Source organism: Geotrypetes seraphini, chromosome 3 (assembly GCF_902459505.1).
Source record: "Geotrypetes seraphini chromosome 3, aGeoSer1.1, whole genome shotgun sequence".
Lineage (NCBI taxonomy): Eukaryota > Metazoa > Chordata > Amphibia > Gymnophiona > Dermophiidae > Geotrypetes > Geotrypetes seraphini.
This window is the reverse complement of record NC_047086.1, coordinates 283,026,789-283,049,438: the sequence shown is the minus strand read 5'-3', so window position 1 is coordinate 283,049,438 and position 22,650 is coordinate 283,026,789. Positions and strand designations below refer to the sequence as shown.

General features: G+C 41.7%; 1 protein-coding gene across 1 annotated transcript in view; it reads left to right on the top strand.

Annotated features, from left to right (window-relative positions):
- Nucleotides 1–22,650, top strand: part of AGT (angiotensinogen) — a 38,893-nt gene that overhangs the window by 13,644 nt on the left and 2,599 nt on the right. Inside the window, exons 3-4 of the mRNA XM_033939157.1 lie at nucleotides 12,489–12,756; nucleotides 15,803–15,947. Coding sequence (XP_033795048.1) covers nucleotides 12,489–12,756; nucleotides 15,803–15,947 — 413 coding nt within the window. The remainder of the gene's footprint in view (nucleotides 1–12,488; nucleotides 12,757–15,802; nucleotides 15,948–22,650) is intronic.

Genomic DNA, 22,650 nt, shown 5'->3' with positions numbered 1-22,650 from the left:
CACTCTATAATCCCCACCCATACACAATCAATACCCCCCCACCCACCCCCCCAGGGACAAACCACAATACCCACAGCTTTCAATAAGGTTGAGAACAGTCTATACTAAGCAAAAACCCACCAGTTGGGACTAAATAGATATATGGGATCCCCCCCAGCTTCACTCCCCCAGTACAACCCCAGGACCAGCTCATAGCCCTCGACCACCCCTACCACAAACCCCCACAGAAGCCCGAAATTGACGCCACACGTGGGCATAGCCATGCAGTTTGCCATGCCTCAAAGCCGTTAAGTGATACAGATTCTGCCAAGAGAGCAAACGTTGTTCCACCAGGGCCCACGTGGGAGGAGGCACCTGATTCCACCGAGAGGCAATGGCCAATCGAGCAGCAGTAAAGGCCAATTTACAGAACAAAGAGTCCCCCCGAGCCAGGTCCAATTGATGCCAAAACAACAAGGCGTGTCGCCAATCGGCCGGAATCTGGACATCCAGGATCCGGGACACCCGAGCAAAGACCTCAGTCCAGAATCCACACACCCGCCCACACTGCCACCACATATGCAAATAGGTACCAACCTCCCCGCAGCCCCTCCAGCAAAGCGCGCTCGTACCCCCCTGCCAGCGAGCCACAACTTGAGGGGTATAATACCAACGAAAGAGAACCTTATATCCATTTTCAATCAACAGAGCGGCTATACCCGCCGAGGAGATCTCCGACCATATGTCGCTCCAAGTGTCCCAGGAAATAGCAGAGCCACAATCATCCTCTCAGGCCGTCATATACGGAAGGGAAGCCCCCCGACCATTAAGGCACCTATATATAGCGGAGAGAGCTCCCTTCCGAAGCACTGGGCCCAATAATAGCTCAAAGGGCGTCTTACCACCCCTCAAGTCTCCCAAAAGACCCGAAGACCTAATATAATGAAGGACCTGCAGGTAGGGGAACAAATCCCTTATCCCAAGCCCTTACTTGCCCCTGAGATCCGCAAAGGGTCTAACCCCCCCCAAAACCGGGTCCCACAGTTGCCCCACACATACTAAGCCCCGTGACTCCCAGTCTGCAAACACTCCCCCATCCCCTCCCGGTGGAAAGCCAGGATTATATCTCAACGGAGTATACCAGGAATGTCTCTTACTCCTCAGCAAACAGGCCCTGGTCTGATTCCAGACCCTCAAGGAAGTCACCACCGAAGACACCCCCCCCCCCGTCAGGCTCGCCCTGCCAGGCACCCACGGCCGATGTAACAAAGGTACCCCCTCACTCAACCGTTGCTCAATTCCCACCCACAGTTTCGGTGACTGCGTCTGCCATTCTAGAAGGGCGCGCAGCTGAGCAGCCTGATAATATTTCACCACATCCGGGACCCCCAACCCCCCATCCCCTCTCCCCATGCACAAGACTTTCCTACTCACCCGTGGCCGTCTGCCTGCCCAGATGAAATGGAAGATATGTCTCTGCACCCCCTCCAAGATTTTCCTATCAATCCACAGAGGCAATACCTGGAATAGGAACAACAATCGTGGCAGAATCATCATCTTCATGATGGCCACCCGGCCCAACCAAGAGAAATATAGATCTTTCCAATTAAGCAAATCCTGGCGAATGCGACGAAAGAGCGGTGGAAAGTTAAGGTCATATAACCCCACTCCCGGCGGTCCAAAATAGACCCCTAGATAGCGCAATGAACGGGTAACCCACCGAAACGGATGTCGATCTCGAAGGAAGGAAACCCGGTCAGCCGGCAAGTTAATGTTGAGGAGCTCCGATTTACCAACATTAACCCGAAATCCTGACACATCCCCATAAATCTCCAACTCCCACAATATAGCCGGCAAGGAGGCTGCCGGGTCTTCCACCGTGAACAGAATATCATCCGCAAACAAAGCCAACTTAAAATCCCCTCCCGGTACCGTAACTCCCTTAATATCCGGATGCATTCGCATCCGCTGCGCTAGGGGTTCCACTGTCAAAGCAAAATGAAGCGGAGAAAGGGGACACCCCTGACGAGTTCCCCTTGCTAGAGAAAAAGTCTCCGAATAACTACCATTCACCTTGATACAACTCAGAGGGCCACTATAGAGGACCCGAATCCAATCCCGCATTCTCGGGCCCAGTCCCACAGATTCCAAAACCTTAAACAAGAAGGGCCAAGAAACTCTATCAAACGCCTTCTCAGCATCGATAGACAAAAACACCGTTTCTCTCACCCCCCCCCTGGCCAGGTCATACAGATTATAGACCCTACGCGTATTATCCCCCACCTGTCTGCCAACCACAAATCCCGACTGATCCGGATGGATCAGCCGAGGGATCCAACTCATCAAGCGGTCCGTCAGAATGCGTGTGAAGATCTTAGTATCTACCCCCAATAGGGATATCGGCCTATAGGATGCACATTGGAGAGGGTCCTTCCCCTCCTTAGCCAACACCGTCACCCCTGCCAAGCGCATGAAGAAGGGGAGGGCACTATTCCCCTGCAAAGAATTAAGAAAACGCAGCAAAGGGGGCAGCAGCAGATCTTGAAAACGTTTATAGTACCGAACAGTAAAACCGTCCAGTCCAGGAGATTTGCCAAGTTTCATAGAACGCAGCGCACTACGAGCCTCAATCAATGTGAGAGGGCGGTCCAACCGGGCCGCATCCCCCTGAGTGATCTGGGGCAACTCCGCTGAATTCAAATAAGCAACCTGGTCCTGTAAAGGCTCTGAAGCTTCCGGTGTATAGAGTTGTGAATAATATTCCACAAAGCGTGCATGAATAGCTTCCTCAGTCTGCAGCACCTCCCCAGAGGCTGCCCGCAGGGAAAGGATCTGATTTCGCGTCTGTCTCACCTTAAGGCGATGTGCAACCAGGCGACTAGCTTTATTGGAAAATTCAAAATATCTCTGCTGGAGGAGCTGTAAATTATAGTGTAATCTATCCAAGTCCAGGGCCTGAAGATCCCTACGGGCCTGGCGCAAGCGCTCCCGCAACACTCTATTCCAGGGGGAACGTTTATGTAAACTTTCCAACCTACCAATAACAACCAAAAGACCAACTGCCTCCTCCCGCCGCTTACGTTGCCGAGCCGACGACAGGGCTATCAGCCTGCCCCGAAGGGTAGCCTTTAACCCCTCCCAGACCGCCTCCAACGAGGCTCCACACTCCACATTCACATCCAGATATTCTTGTATCCACCCTTCAATCTGCAGTCCCACCTCCGGGTCATCTAGAAGGCTATCATTAAAGCGCCAAAATTTCCGTCCTACCCCCCTCCCGCCCCCTGGAATCGCAACCACACCGGGGCATGGTCCGACCACGTAAGGGACTCAATCCCTGCAGACTCCACCCTCCGGAGAAGTCCCCTCTCCACAAAAACATAATCAATTCTGGAATAGGAGGAGTGTATACCCGAAAAGTAGGTAAAGTCCTTCACCGAAGGATGGAGCCACCTCCAGCAATCCACCACATTCAAACCGGCCAATGCCTCCCGCAACAGTTTACGATCCCTTCTCCCATAATGATCCGCCCTCCCCGAATTATCCAAGTGAGGGGTCACAGTAAGATTGAAATCCCCCCCGAGGACTAGGGCCCCCCCCTTAAACTTGAGGATCCGAGGGACCAACTCACGGAAGAAGATCCCTTGGTCCTCATTAGGGGCATAAACATTTACCAGGGAGTACAGGACCCCCTCAATCATAGCCTCCAACATGATGTATCTGCCCTGAGGATCCCTCACCACCCTATGTACCTCACAGCGAATCCCCCTACGGATAAGAATACCCACCCCACACCTCTTAGAAGTGCCCACCCGGGAAGCCCAAAAGGCTTGCGGGATCCTGTGATCCCCAACCAATGATTCATGGGACTGAAGTAAATGAGTCTCTTGGACAAAACAAACATCCGCCTTCAACCGGAGCAATTCCCTATAGAAGGCCCTTCTCTTGTTAGGGGAATTGAGACCCCTAATGTTATAAGAAACTAATTTAAACACCCCCATAACTCAAATAAATATAGAGAAAATGCAAACCCAACCCCAACCAATAGGTCCCCTGCTCCCCCTCTCCCTCCCCCCCACCCCCACAAGAAAAAACACCCCCATAGTACACAGGATACCAGAGGAAAGAGAAAAGGCAAGTGAAATCCTACCCAACTCCCATCTCCCCAGCAGCCCCCTCCCCCCCACTCCCCCACCCCTCCACCCCCCACTCCCCCACGTGAGAGTCCTCAGATCTCCCACCAGCATACAAGGAATGTAACAATCCCCGAAGCCCCATTCACACCACCCCACAACCAGACAAAATTGTCAAATAACAAACAACATCCACCCCCAATCAAATACATCTTTCCATCCACCCCCCATAATCCACTCCCCACCTCCAGCTCGCCATCCCTCCCCATTCTCCCTCAACACCCCACCCCCCCACCCCTCCACAGCATGTCCAGTACAACAGTGTCCCTCCAGGTGCTCCTCCCCATAACTAGAACAGCGGAGTACAATCGCCGAGGGCAAACTGCCCCCCCATAGGAGGAACAGCCCCCAGGCAGCTCAAGGGGGTAGGAACAGCCAAGCAAAATAAACGGTCCTCTCGCAATAGAGAATACATCAGGCGGGAGCAACATTCTGAGATGAGGGGCCACCGCCTCGGCCCCCCCTCCCACCTCGGGACCCACGATCCACACGCTGCCATCTCAAGGCCGCCGGGAGCCCCCCGCTACTGGGCCCAGCACCCGCTGAAGAGGCAGGTTCCTCCGGAATCTCGATGCCAGCCTTTTGCAGCAGGGCTCGGGCTTCACGCACTGTAGTAACTCTGGTATGCACTCCATTTATAGTAATGACCACTCCAAAGGGGTAAGTCCAGCGGTAGCGCAGATTGCCACGCTGCAGGGCCTTGGTCACCTCTCGGAATGCCCTGCGCTTCTGTAGTGTGCTCGCTGCCAGATCTTGATAGAATTCCAGCCTATGACCCTCCCAGGTCACCGTGCCCATCTCTCGAGCTCTGCGGAAAATCTGTTCTTTAAGCACAAAGCTCCTCAGGCACAGCACAATGTCTTTAGGCTGATCAGATGTGCGGGGCCCCAGTGCCCTATGGGCACGCTCCAGACCTGGATCCAACGTGTCGTTCTGCAACAGCCAGCGAATCAAAGTAGTAGTGGTAGCGCTGACATCTTTGTATTCCAGCAGTTCAGGCAGGCCCCGCACCCGCAGGTTATTACGCCGGGTCCGGTTCTCCAGATCTTCCACCTTATCCAACAGAAGCTGATGTTCCGCGGCGGCATTCTCCAAGGAGCGCTGCATCCCGGTCACTGAGTCCTCGCAGCTGTCCATGCGCATTTCCACCACTTCTACGCAGTTGCCCACCTCCACGAGGTCCGTGCGGAGCTCCTGCACCACCTCCTGGACCTGCACCACCACCGCCGAAATTTCAGCTTTCACTTCAGAGATCCAGCTCTGCATGTCTAACTTGGTAAGGGGGTCCGCGGGGGAGCACTCAGGGACCAGCGCGGCGACCGTTGCATGCACCTCCGCTACAGCCCCACTCGAATGCGCTGCCTCACCTCCGCCAGTCTCTAGGCCCATGCTGCCACGTGTTGTCCGGATCAGCGCTTGTTCCAGTGTGCGCTGGCCGGTTTTCTCCGTCGGGAGTTTTTTGCGCATTGCCATGGGGTCTCTGCTCCTTGCGCTCTCCTCTCCACCGCCAAAGAAGTAATTTAAATGCTTTTTCCGCAGCGTATTCAACAATTTAGCACCGGGCCCGAACGGAGCTCTGAGATCAGGCACCCGTTAGCATCGGTGACGTCACTTCCTCCTCCATTTCATATTTAAACAAAATTCACTCTTAATCAGTCCACAATCTAGAGGAGAAACAATTCACATTTATGAGAGATTTTAAAGGTATAATATAAAAAAAAAAAAAAGGTATAATATCAATATCCATAATTGTAGAGTTACATCTTCTTCTTACTTTACTTTGGGAGTAGTCCTACATTGCCTTCAGAGATATTTGAAATTGTTATTCCCTTTCCTTCGAGAAAAAATTGTAATTGTGAGGGTTCAAAAAATATATATGAGTATTGATCCAAGAGGAGCTTACATTTTCAAGGATATCTCAATTGATATTTGGCCCCCAATTGTATTACAAACTGTTTCAATTCAAGGAACCTCTTCCGTCTAGTTTGAGTTGCTTTTGAGACGTCTGGAAACATGCTGATCTTACTATCCAGAAAGGTCACTTCTTTCAACCTGATAAACAGTCTAAGAAGTGCCTCTTTGTCTTGTTGAAAGACAAACGCCACCACAAGAGTAGAACAACAGATTACTTCGTCCACTGAAGTTTCAAGGACTTCTGTTAAGTTCAAAGGGTTAGGAAATTCAGAAGAAACTTCTGGACCTGAAGTTTTCTGTTTTGGTGCTGGTAAATAATATAGCCTATGTAGAGGAGGTAGTCCGGTCTCAGGATATTTAAATATTTCTTTTAAGAACTTATAGAACATTTCCTTAGGAGGTGTTGTTAACACCTTAGGAAAATTAAGAATTCTTAAATTCAACATTTTCATATAGTTTTCAAAGTTTTCCATTTTCCTAGTAAACAGTAATCTGTCCTGCAAAATAACCGACTGAGAAGCTTGTAAACTTTGAAATCTCTGATCCAGATTTTGAACTTTTCCTTCCTGATCCTTCAATTCCTCCTGTAATTTATCCAATCTCCGTTCTTGAACAGTCACCTGAGGTAGGGTTCCTGCACATAATTTGTACAAAGAGTCTAACGCTGTCCAAATAGACTCTAAAGTAATTTCAGCAGGTCTTACCAGAGGAAGGACTAAAGAAGCATGTCCTTCACTTGCTGAAATCTCAGTCACCTCCTCCAATGAAGTTGGCTTTTGCTAAATTTAACATGTGAAAAGTCAGTCTGGTGTTATTTGAAGAATGTCTTTGAGCAACGAACCCCGTTTGGTGCATACCAATAATATAAGGGAGAGCCTTGGTCAAGCGCAAAGCCAATAACAGCCAAAAGTTTGCCAACTACATTTATCAAAAAAATAGGCCTATAATTTGAAACCAACATAGGATCTTTATTTGACTTCGGCAAAACAATAGTTAGAGATTCTGCCATAGTACCTGTAATACAACCTTTAGTCAGTTGAACCTGATATAAATTTAATAGATGAGGTAATAGGATACTTTGAAATGATTTGTAAACTCTACAGTGAAACCATCACCACCTGGAGAGGATCCAACTCTAAGGGACTTCAACGCTGTTTTTAATTCTGTCAGCAACATAGGCTCCTCAAGACTTCCTTTTATATGCTCAGGAATTTTTGGTCCCTTAATTAATTTTAAAAATTCTAAATCCTCTAGTTCTTTATTTGAATAAGGCTCGGAAGAATACAAAGTTTTATAATATTTCAAAAATTGTTTTAAGATAATTCCAATTTGAGATTGAGTCTCCCCATTCTCATCTGTGATAGCCATTATTTTTACTTTCCTTTTTTTTTTTTAGCTTTAAGGTAATTAGCTAATACTCTTCCCGCTTTATTTGAGCTTCCATAATACAGAGCCTGCTGAGAGAACAACTCTTTCCTAGCCATTTGAGAGGAAAGCTCATTGTGCCTATATTTATCTTTTAAGAGGGCCTGCAGAATAGTTGGGTCCCATTTCAGGGCCAATTGTGCCTCCAATTCTTTAATATTTTGTTCCAAATTAGAAAATTCTTTATTGAGCTGTTTCCTAACGTGTGCCGAATATGAGATTATTTGCCCTCTCATAGTAGCTTTAAAAGCATCCCATAAGGTTTCCAAAGAGACTTCATCTGAGGCATTTAAATGAAAGTATTCAGTAATTTTTGATTGAAATTCCTCAATAAAATTGTAATCTGCAAGCAATGTATTATTGACTCTCTAAACAGGTCTACTATAATCTTGCTCATCCATTTTCAATTCAATCTAAATACCACCATGATCTGACAAAACGATTGGATCTATGGTGGCCTTTGTAACCTGCTGCAATAAATGATCTGATATAAATATATAATCTATTCTAGAAAATGATTTATGTACCTGGGAGCAGAAAGAAAATTCCTGATCATTAAAATGAAGAATTCACCAAATATCCTTTAAACCACAAGATTGTACCAAATTATCTAGTCCTAAAGATTTTATTATTCTGCTAGGTTTTATATCCAATATCAGATCCATAACTGCATTAAAATCTCCCGCCACCACTAAATTAGAAGCAGCCAGTGGCAGAATCAATTGTTGAAGAAATTTTAAAAATACATTTTGATTTGAATTAAGTGCATAGATATTAACAAGCTTCAGAGTATCTTTCCCCAAGCTCATGTCCACCAATACCCATCTCCCTGTGGGATCCGCAAATATCAATTTGAATATAGCCAAACACTTTCCACTAACTAAAATGGCCACCCCAGTTTTTTTCCCTACTGCAGGAGCAAAAAAACACCTTCTAGCTTTTTTGCTTTTTCGTGGCATTTAGATGGGTCTCTTGTATATAGTATATATCCGCGTTCTGTTTTTTTAAGAAGTTAAGTGTTTTTTTTCCTCTTTATCAGATGATTGAGACCATTGACATTTAGAAAAAATATTTTCAGAGTCATTTTGCTATTATAAAAAGGAAATGGAACCACAATTCCATTTATACCTAACAATACTACTCCTTGATCAATACACTTATAAATACATTAAAAAGCAGCAGTCTCAGAACAGATGCTTGTTCTACTTCACTATTTACCTTTTTCCATTGAGCAAATTGACCATCTCTACCCTATGTTTTCTATCTTTTAACCAGTTCCCAATACATAATAGATCATTTTCTCCTATCCTATTGCTTTTTAATTTTCTCAGGGGAGTCTCATGATGAACTTGGTCAAAACTTTTCTTCTTTTTTTTTCTTTTACATTTTTGATTGATTTTTGACATTACAAATGACTCACAGTAAAAGTATTTAGCAGGAACAACATCTTCAACCCTTCCCTCCCCCAAAGTGAAGTCATCACAAAAAAAATTCAAGAAAAATTTATAACATGCCCCATAACACCTTAATAACTACCCCCTCCACTGTTAAAACATTTTAATTAAAACAAATAGATGAAACAAACAAAAAACTGGCCAAAAATTAGCAAAAAGCCCACATGAACAAAATGTTGTGTCTTGGAACATACCTACTGGCTTTACTAACCTGCATTAATGTGTGCTGTTTACCACAGACTCTATTATGTGCAATTAGACCAGGAGTGTCAAAGTCCCTCCTCGAGGGCCGCAATACAGTTGGGTTTTCAGGATTTCCCCAATGAATATGCCTGAGATCTATTTGCATGCACTGCTTTTATTGTATGCTAATAGATCTCATGCATATTAATTGGGGAAATCCTGAAAACCCGACTGGATTGCGGCCCTCAAGTAGGGACTTTGACACCCCTGAATTAGACCTTTACTCTAAGCCAGGGGTGTCAAAGTCCCTCCTCAAGGGCCACAATCCAATCAGGTTTTTAGGATTTCCCCAATGAATATGCATGAGATCTATTTGCATGCACTGTTTTCATTGTATGCTAATAGATCTCATGCATATTCATTGGGGAAATTCTGAAAACCCAACTGGATTGCCGCCCTCAAGGAGGGACTTTGACACCTCTGCTCTAAGCCATGTGAAAGACATTAATGCATAACACAGGCTAGTAAATCTAGCCAATAGATTTAAGCCCTCTGTAGAATACTATCTGTAACCTTGAGTTACCAATGAAAAGGTGTGAGTTAAATCCAAATAAATAAAATGTTGTATAATATTACTCTACTCCTAAAAATTCTGTGACACACACAAGACTTACTTGAACTTATGGCTAAGGTACAAGTTTATATGTCCTATAGAGCAGTGGTTCCCAACCCTGTCCTGGAGGAACACCAGGCCAATTGGGTTTTCAGGCTAGCCCTAATGAATATGCATGAAGCAAATTTGCATGCCTATCACTTCCATCATATGCAAATCTCTCTCATGCATATTCATTAGGGCTAGCCTGAAAACCCGATTGGCCTGGTGTTCCTCCAGGACAGGGTTGGGAATCACTGCTATAGAGAACTGCAAACGATCTCAAGCGCTCACAGGCTAAAAGTCTGATGTATGTTTCAAACTAATGACCCTATCGTGAGCTATCATTGATCTTATGTGTTCTCTTTTCCTCAAGTTTTTTCATTTTTAAGTATTTATATATATATATTTTTTTATAAATCAGTTTAAGTTTTTTATAATTCAGTTTCAACTATTATACTGGTCTTCGGTCTTCATTAAATAATATACCAATGTATCCCTTTTAAGAATAAACTCTATGAAGGATTTAGCTTCATGAATATAGGGTACTTAGCTTCATAGCTTAGCTTCACATACGACGGAAGATCTCCGTTTCGCTCAGGAAACCACCAACATTCATACTAAAAGAAGACAAAAATACTCTTTAAGTATAAAATCTAAAAATTTTTTACTTTGCTTGCACTCATATAAGAACGCACTATGGCGAAACTACGGGCCCTATATTTAAAGACCAAATATTTTTAGGAAACAGCTCACACTGAAACTACCATGAATCAGTGCAAAATTGTAGCCATTCTCTAAGTCCTATACTGCAAGAAACATGTAACTCAGCATCTTAACCAGAGACCATTGATCAAGCAAACCTGACAGGAAGCACTTTTAAAATACCTCTCAATGCTGATGTGATCATGAGGGCACGAAATCCAGGAACAGCCTGGACCTCAAAAAATGCGAAAAGACCTCTGCCTCTCTGGTTTATCGCCAGTAAAAAGAAAGGATTTCATTCGAGTTGTGGTAGATGTCAAATCTGCCCTCTTACGATCTCAGGTGCTATGTTTGTAAATCCTTTAAATCATCGACAATATGAGTTACGGCACATTACCACATGTAAATCAGATTTTGTGGTCTATCTGATTAAATGCCCATGCCAAAAAATTTATGTTGGCAAAACCACTAGACAATTTAACATTCGCATGGCGGAGCATAAATCGTGTTTAAAACTTAAGAGAAAAGAAGCTCCGTTAGTAGCACATTGTTTAGAATATAACCATTCTTTTGTGGATTTACAATGTATGATTATAGATAGAATAGAGGCATCAATAAGGGGAGGGGATAGGGGGAAAAAATTGCTGCGATCTGAGCAAAAATGGATTGATCGCCTGCACTGTGTACAACCACAGGGTCTGAATATTGCCATAAATTGGCAAGTGTTTTTCAGATGAATATGATCTAGTATATCACCTTGTATAACATATGGTGCTCGTTGTTGAGCTGGATGGTATGTCTGTCGTGTAATATGACTGACTGAGAAGAACAAGTATGCATGGTTTTGGTTCCTATGAGTGAGACAATTGCAGTAGATGAGTTTTAGGTTAGTATCTGTTTAAATGGGCTCCGTTGTTTATAGAACAGATCGTTCCGCTAGAACTCTGGCGATACCGGATATGACGTCAGACGCTCTCATATAATTTGAATTGAGTTTGGGCGAACATTTAAGCCGGCGATAAACCAGAGAGGCAGAGGTCTTTTCGCATTTTTTGAGATCCAGGCTGTTCTTGGATTTCATGCCCTCATGATCCCATCAGCATTGAGAGGTATTTTAAAAGTGCTTCCTGTCAGGTTTGCTTGATCAATGGTCTCTGGTTAAGATGCCGAGTTACATGTTTCTTGCAGTATAGGACTTAGAGAATGGCTACAATTTTGTACTGATTCATGACAATTTTGTACTGATTCATGACAATTTTGTACTGATTCATGGTAGTTTCAGTGTGAGCTGTTTCCTAAAAATATTTGGTCTTTAAATATAGGGCCCGTAGTTTCGCCATAGTGCATTCTTATATGAGTGCAAGCAAAGTAAAAAATTTTTAGATTTTATACTTAAATAGTATTTTTGTCTTCTTTTAGTATGAATGTTGGTGGTTTCCTGACGAAGCTCTTAGAGAACTATATAAGAGCGAAACGGAGATCTTCCGTCGTATGTGAAGCTAAGCTATGAAGCTAAGTACCCTATATTCATGAAGCTAAATCCTTCATAGAGTTTATTCTTAAAAGGGAAGACCGAAGACCAGTATAATAGTTGAAGCTGATTTATAAAAAACTTAAACTGATTTATAAAAAAAATATATATATAAATACTTAAAAACGAAAAAACTTGAGGAAAAGAGAACACATAAGATCAATGATAGCTCACGATAGGGTCATTAGTTTGAAACATACATCAGACTTTTAGCCTGTGAGCGCTTGAGATCGTTTGCAGTTCTCTATAGGACATATAAACTTGTACTTTAGCCATAAGTTCAAGTAATATTACTCTACACCTGTATCTGAGTGATTCATTATGGCTAATTTTTAATTTGAGAATGGTAAAATTCTGCTTTAATTCCATTATCCTAACTCAAGTGATCTATGAAATAATTGAAGTTCACTTGTTGATGAAGCCTTCCCCATTTCTGTTGCTTCCTTCCTCAGTAAAAGTGAAGAATGCTTTACATCTTAATGAACCCCAGGATTTTTGGATCGATGTAGACAAAAAGATCTCAGTGCCCATGATATCCATAACCGGAATGTTCCACTACACAAGGGACGACAAGGAGAATTTGTCAGTCATCCGAGTTCCCCTCAGCAAGAATGATTTCCTATTTTTGGTGCAGCCCATCAATGGAAACAACTTGCAGAGAATAGAGTCATCGCTTTCCAGGGTTTCCTTTCAAACATGGTGGACACAGTTCTCAAACAGGTGCGGTATAACCTGTTCAGCCCAGAATGTACCAGTTGGTGGAATGACTTTTATTTTATTTATTTTCATGTGCTTGATTTACTGCCTATCATACCATACTACTGCTAGGCAGTTTACAATAGATTATCTAAGACAGAGTCAAGAAAAGAAGAAAGAAAGAGGGAAGAAGAAAATAAGAGAATAGAAGGGAAGGCAAAGTGGCTTACTACAAGGTGTGGCCTGGGGGAGGGGGGCTGGTGCTCTGGGTCTTTTAAGTAAGCTGGGGATTGTAGATCAAATGAAAATACTAGGGGGTTAATATTCAGCCAGCAGTGGTCAGTGTTTCTTTGGCTGCTGGTTATGTTATGCATGAATAGTCAATGCCAGGCCATGTCCAGGCACTGGCATTGAATATCCAGGTTGGTGCACATGACTATCCCTTATCTGTTAAGTGCAATATTCAGCACTTAACTACCATGTGAAAGCAGATAAACCAGGACTGAGGGAGGGAGGGAGTGGCCTAGGGTTAGAGCAGATGCCTCAACACCTTGAAGTTGTGAGTTCAGTCCCAGACATGCCCCATGTGACTCTGGGCATGTCACCTAATCCCTCCATTGCCTCAGGTACTTTAGCTAGATTGTGAGTCTGCTGGGACAGATAGGGAAAATACTTAAGAGTACCTGATTATCAGTATATTGTAAACTGCTGTAGGTGAATCTCTTTATGAAAAAGGCAGTAAATAAATAAAATTATGAGGTCCAGTTAACTTAGGCATTAAGGGCCATATTCTGTAAATAGCACCAAATAGTTAAATGTGTAACTTAATTGCATTAATCAGCTTTAATTGTCACAGTAATTGAACACACCAGTTAAAAAACACATTTTTAAAAACAGGTAGACCAAAGTAGGCATGTTTAGGGGTGGAGATGAACATAGGCAGCACTAGGCACCACTATGCATGATTCTCCAAAAAAGGTAGGTGCCAGAAATGTAGGCCTTTGAAACCCTGGCCTACATTACCAGCACTTGAGTTTTTTCTTAGGTGCTGGTAGCCGCAATTCTGATAACAGCACCTAAGTGTGATTAACACGCAGTTGGCGTTATTTTTCTAGCCACAAGCTGATTCAGGTACTGTTTACAGAATCTGGGCCTAACTGCTGAATATATAGGGAAAGAAGGTACCAAGCCTCGAACTACAGTGGAGCAAACAACAAAAAAAGGCACTGGAGAAGTCGAATCCAACCGATGGTCACAATGTCTTTTATGTTTTTATGTGATTATCATTAATAAAATTCAAAAAATAATCACCTTATTTCCACATAAATAAATAACCAAATACTTTTATGGTCACACAGTGACTATAGATTTCTAAGTGAACGCTCATACCCATAACCAAACTCTAGTGAAAAGTCACGGAGTCAGTTATAATAGAGACCATCACAGCAAGTTCACTGTCTCTGCCACCTGCTAATAACATACAAGGAAAAGATAGATAACTTATCTGAATGCAGGATGGCACTGCTGTTGCTCTTTCACTGCTCCGGGTACATATTTAAAGTATTAACACATTGCAACTGCCATAAGCTGTTAAACCCCCCAACCCGGGTTTCATGATTAGCTTCCTCAGGAGGGGCACAGGGACCGGACACTCCTACACCCGGCTGACAGGCAACTCTAGCGAATTGTTATCACCTTTGAAGAAACAAGGTCCCTTATATTTTATCATTAATAAAAGACATTGTGACCATCAGTTGGATTCGACATCTCCAGTGCCTCTTTTTGTTGTTTGGCCTGAGTGCTGAATATCAGCACTTAACTGCATAAGAGTTCATTTGATGAATTGTTTTTGATGTACACTTCTCCCTCCGTATTCGCTGTGATAGGGGATTAACAGAACCACAAATACAGAAAAACCGTGAATAACTTTTTCATATGTTATTCGCTGTTTTCTATTAAAAACCATTGTGAATATAGTGAAACCGCAAATAACATGGTGGGAGACCTGGCCTGTTCCTGAAGGAGAGGCAAAACACGGTGAACAAAGTGCTGGGAATCAGCGATTTTCTCTGTAAACGCTTGGAATCAGCGATTTCTCTATGCAAGCTGATGTAATTTGGGGGGAGGAGCCAGCAAGCTAAAAACCGTGAATAATCGAAACCACAAATGCTGAAACTGCGAATATGGAGGGAGAAGTGTATGTGACACTTGAAAGATAAGTTGTATTGTCTTAATTAATTAATTAATTACTTTATAAAACTTATAAACCGCTTAAATCAAGCAGTGTACACAAATTATGTAATGCTGTAATCCACTTTGAATAAAAGCAGAATATAAACTATAAGCGCTGACTCTGTCCCCAGACCCCCCCTCAAAATAGCTGGCTATGGCTTTAGCAGTTAATGCTTATATTCAACAGCACTAACTAATTAAGGCTCTCTTTTACTAAGCCATGGTAGAGGTTTCTACCAAGGCCCAGAGCACTAGATATTCTGATGATGCTCCGACACTTATAGAAATTCTATGAGTGTCGGAGCATTTAGCGCTCCAGGCTGCAGTAAAAAATCTCTACCACGGCATAGTAAAAGGGGGCAATAAATGCCACTGAATATCAGTGGATAGCCCCACATAAGCAATTTACCTGGCCAGAAGTCAACCCCTAGGTTTTCAGTGATATTTTAAAATTTTTGGTACAGTTGTAATAGTTGCATATCCAAAGGGTGCGAGTTCCACAGTTAGGACATAAATGTGACTGACCCAGATAAAGTGCTGGTGGCTAGTTCCTGGCTGCAATGCTTAGATAGTCAATTGCAGTGAAAATCGGGTCTAATTTAAACAGTGGTGATTAGTGCTTACAAAACATTGACCAGATAGATTTTAAGACAACCAAGAAATGTGATGATAATAATAGCAGAAGACAAGGCAGAAAACTTTGAAACCGTCAAACTCATAATTGGATGTGTCTAGCCATTAAACACATCAACTTGAACTTTCATAACTTATGTGTTTTTCCTACTTTTATTTGAACTTCAGAATCTAATGGCTTGACGTCACTTTTCTTCTTCCACAGATATATTAACTTAACATTGCCAAAGCTCACGATTGAGACCTCTTATGACCTTCAGGAAGTCCTCAGGGACATGAATCTCTCTACCTTGCTGGGGGAGACGGCAGATTTCAGCAAAATAAGTGATGCACCTCTTAAAGTTGGAAAGGTAAGGACACTCAGCCATAAGCCACATTTTAAGCTCAAGGCATGTAGCTCAGAGCTATTCATCGAACTTACAGACAAGAAACCTCTACCCATAAAGCCACTTCCATTAAATAGGGTATACATTGAAAAGCATATTCTTTCATTTGATTTCTTTTTTCCATTTTAAGTTAATGTAGGGGCCCTTTAACTAGAGCGTGGTAAGTTTTTGCACTTACCATACCTTATCAACAAAAATTAACAGACTGTAAGTGCCAATGCTGTGCAGCAATTGATTGGGAGGGGGGGGGGGGGAACTTGACCAGCACATCCTCTACAGTTCCCATGCTGAAATGTACATTAGTACACTTAAACTCTAGGTACATGTACTGCAGACTTTAGGGCCATATTCTATATATGACACCTAAAAAATTGTTGCTGAAAAGAATGGTGCTTAATGCTATTCCCTAAAATACCTCTGAAGATAGGTACGGTTTATAGACTCACACATAGTGCTCATCTGCATCACTAACATTTAGGTGCACCCATTTCGGCCAATGAAGACCAGGCCTAAATTCCTGCACCTAAGTTGTGCATGGATCAGGCATATTCTGTAATAGTGCGCCTAACGTTTAGGAATGCCCATGCTTCTCCCCTAGCCATGTCCCATTTTGAGATCCACACATTAGAACTCACAAGGGCCAGTTATGCTGCAGTTAACATGGAGCAGAAACCGTGCACTGTTATCCATGCCCATTCTCTGCCATATCTTGCCTAGCTCCTACCACCTAACAAAAAATGTACTTAACGCATAAATTAGTGCATGCTAACTGCTAAATCACTGCACATACCCCTACTAATTCATGCATTAACTAGCACATTTTAATAAAAGAGCCCCTTAAGGTTGTTTTCAGAGTCTACTGTTTCAGAATCTAGAGCACTTTAAAATCATTTAATATATACTGCCAACATCAAAGTTGCAATGTGAATGTACGAGAGTAAATCAAAAAGAAAAGGCAAGATTCCAGAACTTGGGTGCAGTGAGGATGGCTGCTTGACTGCTGAGCTCCTCCTTAGGCAGCACATTCAGATTCATTTATCAGCATTGAAATACTGCTTTTCTTCTCTGGAAAAAGTTTTAAAAAAAAAATATGGCATCAGGGAAACAAACTAGAATAGAGGATGCCTCTACTGCTAAAGGAATAAGCAAGAGATGAAGGCTGATCCCTTTACTCCATCTAATATGCCTTTACCTAAAGACTCCATAGAGATGTTAGAACAAATGATAGAGAGATTGAAAAGTGTACAAAGAACTACTTCAAGATAATTAAAATAAACTGGCATCAATGCAAGAAGAATTGGGAAATTTAACTAAGCAGGTACAGATCTCTAATGTTAGGTTGGAGACCTGTGAACATCGAGTAGAGACTTGTGAAACTAAATTGCTACAGTGCCAGTCTGATCACAAGGCTGTTTTATGTTTGTCAAAAGAGCTGGAAGATTTGAGCAACAGGGGGAGACGAAGAAATGTAAGAGTGATTATTGCTAAAGGTCTTAGAAATGTGTGAGCAATGGAACCCATTACATCTGTCTTGGTGGGGGAGAGTTCAGACAGTTAAAATGATGATTTTGCCTGTGGTTTTTTACCAAATGGGTATGTTACCAGTTTATTTTCAGGGGTCCTTTTATAAGAAATTAAATAGTATTCTTACTAAATTTATTTGGCTGGGTAAAACTGCTTGAATTGCTTTAGTATCTTACAAAAACCAATTGCGGTGGGTGGGGTAAATTTTCCCAATTTTTATAGGTATGATCAGGCCTATATACTGCTTCAGGGTATGTATTGGATCCTCCCCGAGCTCATGGAACATCTCCATGATTGGTTATATTTAGAGTGGCAATTGATGTCCCCATTACGACTGTTTCATGTGTTGAGTATTAGATTACCCAGATATGTTAATAATAATAATAATAATAATTTATTTCTTATATACCGCTATACCGTGAAGTTCAAAGCGGTTTAGGACAATGGTGTTATATTTGACACCTGGAAAACTTTAAAATTTATCAATAAATTAACAGATGTTCCGGTAGAGAAATCCACTTATCCATCCTTGTGGTTAAACTCCAAGATTCAAATAGGCGGATCTGGGATCACCTGGAAGCACTGATGATGTTCTATCAAATGGGAAAATGCTTGATTTTTCACGACTGCAACAAACATTTGGTATTGCAAAGTCTCAAAATTATAAGTGGTTGCAGTTGAAGCAAGCCTTTTAGAAGGGGGTCCCTGATTGGCAAAATCTAAAAAATTATTACAGCTTGGAGGTCCTATGCTTCCAGATAGATTTGTTAGAACATCAGGCTACCTGGTGATATAAATTAATATCTGATTTCTTGAATAAAAATCCAAAAAATGGTTTAAAGATATTTGGAGCATTGAGATTAAGCAATATATTTCTGCATCTCGATGGCCATGAATTTGGACTTGGAAGATGAGATGTACAGCATCAGCATCTATGAGACAAACATGTTTTTTTCTGTTACATAGATCTTTTTGGACCCCGGTTAAGTTACACGTTAGACAGTTCTAAATCTAATAGATGCTGGCACTGTCTTCTGGACATAGGGACACTGGATCATCTGTTGTTCTATTGTCCTTTAATACTTAACTTTTGGAGGTCAATATGGGGTACGATTAACAACATATTGGAATCATCAATTCCAGTGACATATGAGGTGGTCTTATGTGGAACGTTATTACATGTTAAACCCCCTATGGATTGATATAAATGCCGTCTTTTTCTTGTCATGACTGGAATAGCCATGCAGATGGTAACCCAAAATTGGAAACATTACGATCGTCTAAATTTCTCTTTCTGGTGGGCAAATCTATGCTCCAGCTATAGTTATGAAAAAATGAATGCTGATAGTCTGGAGCACAGTAATTTATTTAAATTGGTTTGGGGCCCGTTGACATCTTATATTACTTCAATATAGTAGGTCTTTGATTATGAGTCAGTTTTTGTTTATTTTCATACACATCCAGGAAAGGGGGGGGGGGCTCTTTCTGTCCTAATTTTGACTTTTGAGTATGTCCACCTGGGATGGGAGGAGGGTGGGGAGATATTATTAATCTGAATAGGATAAGGTTATTAGGATAATATATGTTTCTGTGTTTTATTGAATAATCAGTGGGTGGGTGGGAGAAAATGGTTGGTTATGCATATTTGAAAGCTGAATGTGCTTTTATTAACTTATTATATGATATATTTGTGTATTGCACTTTTGAAGTTTAAAAAATCAATAAAGAATTAAAAAAAAAAAAAAAGTAAAGGCAAAATACATTTAATGGTTTTAATAGAAGTAACTGTAAGGAATTGAACATACCATACCATACATGCCATCTTATACCATATGCTCAACAATTAAAATATTAGGCGTAGTTTTTGATCAACATCTGACCATGAAGAATCAGATTGATGTTGTGATTCGTAGGGGATATTACACGCTATGGAAATTACATGTTATCAGACCATACTTTGAAATTTCTGTCTTTAAAATTTGGGCAGACTCAAACTAATACAGAATACCGCGGTCAGAGAAATTTATGGTCTGAAGAAATTCGACCAAGTGACTCCATTTTATCGTGAGCTACATTGGCTTCCTGTGGAGGTCCGAGTTGCTTTCAGGTTGGGATGTTTGTGTTATAAAGTTGCTTTTGGATCAGCTCCATCATATCTAGTTTATAAATTTCTTATAGCATCTCATAAGAATAGCAGAAAGTCACCCGCTCTTTTCATCTTTCCATCAGTGAAAGGATGCAAAAGTAAGAAATATCTTGACCATACACTGGCATATCAAGCAACATATCATGATAGAGATTTTCGACATTTATTACTTACATCTTCTTCTTATGAACAATTTAGAAAACAACTGAAAACTTTCCTTTTTTTCAAAATTTTTGACCTAATATTCTCCATTGTACCTTTTTGATAAGCTTTAGAATTTGTGGTTATGCGGTCTAGAAATCTGGTGTTATGTTATACCACTTTCCACATAGTCCCCATACAAGACAACACATTTGTTGTTTCGTTCAACTAGCTTCTGCATTCCTGCAGAGAAGACATTTTTCAGCTGCTCCCAAAGCCAGATGAGCACTATTTTATTTACTTCATCATGCTTTATCTTTGTTCTCCGGGTCACAGAGATGCACCCATGTCTCGTTGCTAGTGACTGTTATCTCCAGAATACTTGGATCTTGTTCATACTGTCTCAGGAACTCAGTCGCAACCTCCATATGCTGATGCTTGTGCAGAACAGTAAGCTGTTTGGGAACCTATTGTGCACAGACTTTTCTGTATCCCAAGTCATCATGCATTATGGCAAATATAGATCCATAGCTGATATTCAAATTTGCAGCCATTCGAAATAACATTATCCGTCAGTCTTCTCTAATAAAGGCATCCACCCTGTCAATGTGCTCTTGTGTGCGCGATGTTGATGGGCGACCAGAACAACCTTCATCAGTTACACCTGTTCTTCCTGCTTTAAACCTTTTTACCCACTCATAAACCTTTTATATACCCCTTTATTGATTCATGGTGCTATGACCATAGAGTCAATATTCAACAGTAAATTTCCACAGATTTCATTCCTCTGCCCAAAGAAAGCCATACGACTAAAGGCTAAGTGCTGCACTGTGTGTGGACAAACTATCCAACAGGCAATGTACGAGTACATATGTTGCATTTCGCTAGCTCTGTTCCAGTTATCGTGTAATGTAACAACTGCCTTTAATTTTTGATTTGCCCTCATAGCATACCTTTGCACATATCCCATGTTTATGCATTGTTGATATCCTGAAAGCCTGATTGACTGTGGGGTCCCCAGGATAGGTTTGGGATTCTGCCAGGTACTTGTGACCTGCATTGGCTGCTGATGGAAGCAGGATACTGAGCTAGATGGACTTTTGGTCTGACCTAATATGGTGGCATATGGCCATTGCAAAAGCCTAGTTGATAAAGGCCAAACTAAAGGCAATCTTTCATACTAGTTCAGTTGCATTATCTTGCAGACATCTTAAGTTCTGTAAGAGGTAGTGTCAATCATGTAGTTTGAAAATATAGGAAAACATTGTAAAAGATGATCATTCCATAAGCTTGAAATCCTTCAGTCCAGCTGAATCATATTTTTGGACAGCAGTAGGGAAGGTTACTTGAACAGGATGAATTCTATTAAGGGGTCAATATTCAATGCAGTTTAACTGGGTGGGAGATGGTCTTGCCAGTTAAATTGCCCTAGGCAGCCCAAGAGCTAGCATTCAGCAACACTTAATGGGAGAATAATAATAATAATAATAACAGCTTATATATCGCAAGACCATGAAGTTCTATGTGGTTTACAAAGATTAAAAGATGGTACAAAGATTATAAGATGGTACAGATTGAATGAACTTAACAGAGGAGAAAGATCGAGTTAACAGTTCAAGGTAACCGATATTGAAGAGAAAGAATTGTATGGGTCAGTTGTTTAGATACATCAGGAACAGATGCTTTTAGGCATGTCCTAAATTCCCCATAAGTGGAAGGCGTGAGCAATTGATCTAGATCTTTACCCCATAGTGCTGCTTGGTTGGAGAGAAGGTATTGGTGGTGTCTTTTGAGCTTGCATCCTCTAATTGGGGGGAAACGAAGATCAGGTGTGTGCTTCTCTTGTGTCTGTTGGCATAATTGAAGTCTACAAAATCCTGAGTGGTGTAGAAGGGTATAAGTGGGTCAATTTTTTTTACTCCATCAAAAATTATAAAGACTAGGGGGACACTCAATGAAGTTACAGGTAAATACTTTTAAAACCAACAGGAGGAAATATTTTTCATTCAGAGAATAGTTAAGCTTTGGAATGTATTGCCAGAGGATTTGGTAAGAGTGGTTAATGTAGCTGGTTTTAAAAAAGGTTTAGACAAGTTCCTGGAGGAAAAGTTCATAGTCTGCTATTTAGACAGACATGGGGGAAACCACTGCTTACCTTTGCTCAAACACTCTACATAAAGGGACCATAGGGTAGATGTGGTGGAAACAAAAAGTACATCTGAATTTTTTAAAAAACTCAGGACATTGGATCTCTAAGGGAGAGGAAGGATAGTAGATGGCATGAGAAGGCAGACAAGGCCTTTCTCTGCCTTCATATTTTCTCTGTTCTGTTTTCTATGGAATGTTCTGCCTACTCACCTTAAACAGCAAGTTTCTCTATCAAAATTTAGATCGGAATTAAAAACCTTTATATTTAAAGACGTTTAAGGTTGTTAGGATTCAGCAGGACTTTGATTTGCAGTATTCTTTTCTTTTTTTACCCCCTCCTGTTCTTTTCTCCTCCCCTGCTTTTCTTTCCATAGATTGTATTTCTCCCCCTCTTCCCTTTTTGTTTCTACAAAAAGTCTATGTATATAATATGTTCACTTGTACTGTTAAATTATTTTTAAACATTTTACTGTACACCGCCTAGATTTTTAAAAAATTTTTTTAGATAGGTGGTCTATCAAAACCTAATAAACTTGAAAGAGTTTGATATCTGAAATCCATAAGTCATATAGAACAGTGTTTCCCGAGCTGGTCCTGGAGTACCCCTTTGTCAGGCAGGTCTTCAGGATATCCACAATGAATATGCATGAGAGAGATTTGCATATAATGGAGTCAGTGTATGCAAATCTCTCTCATGCATATTTATTG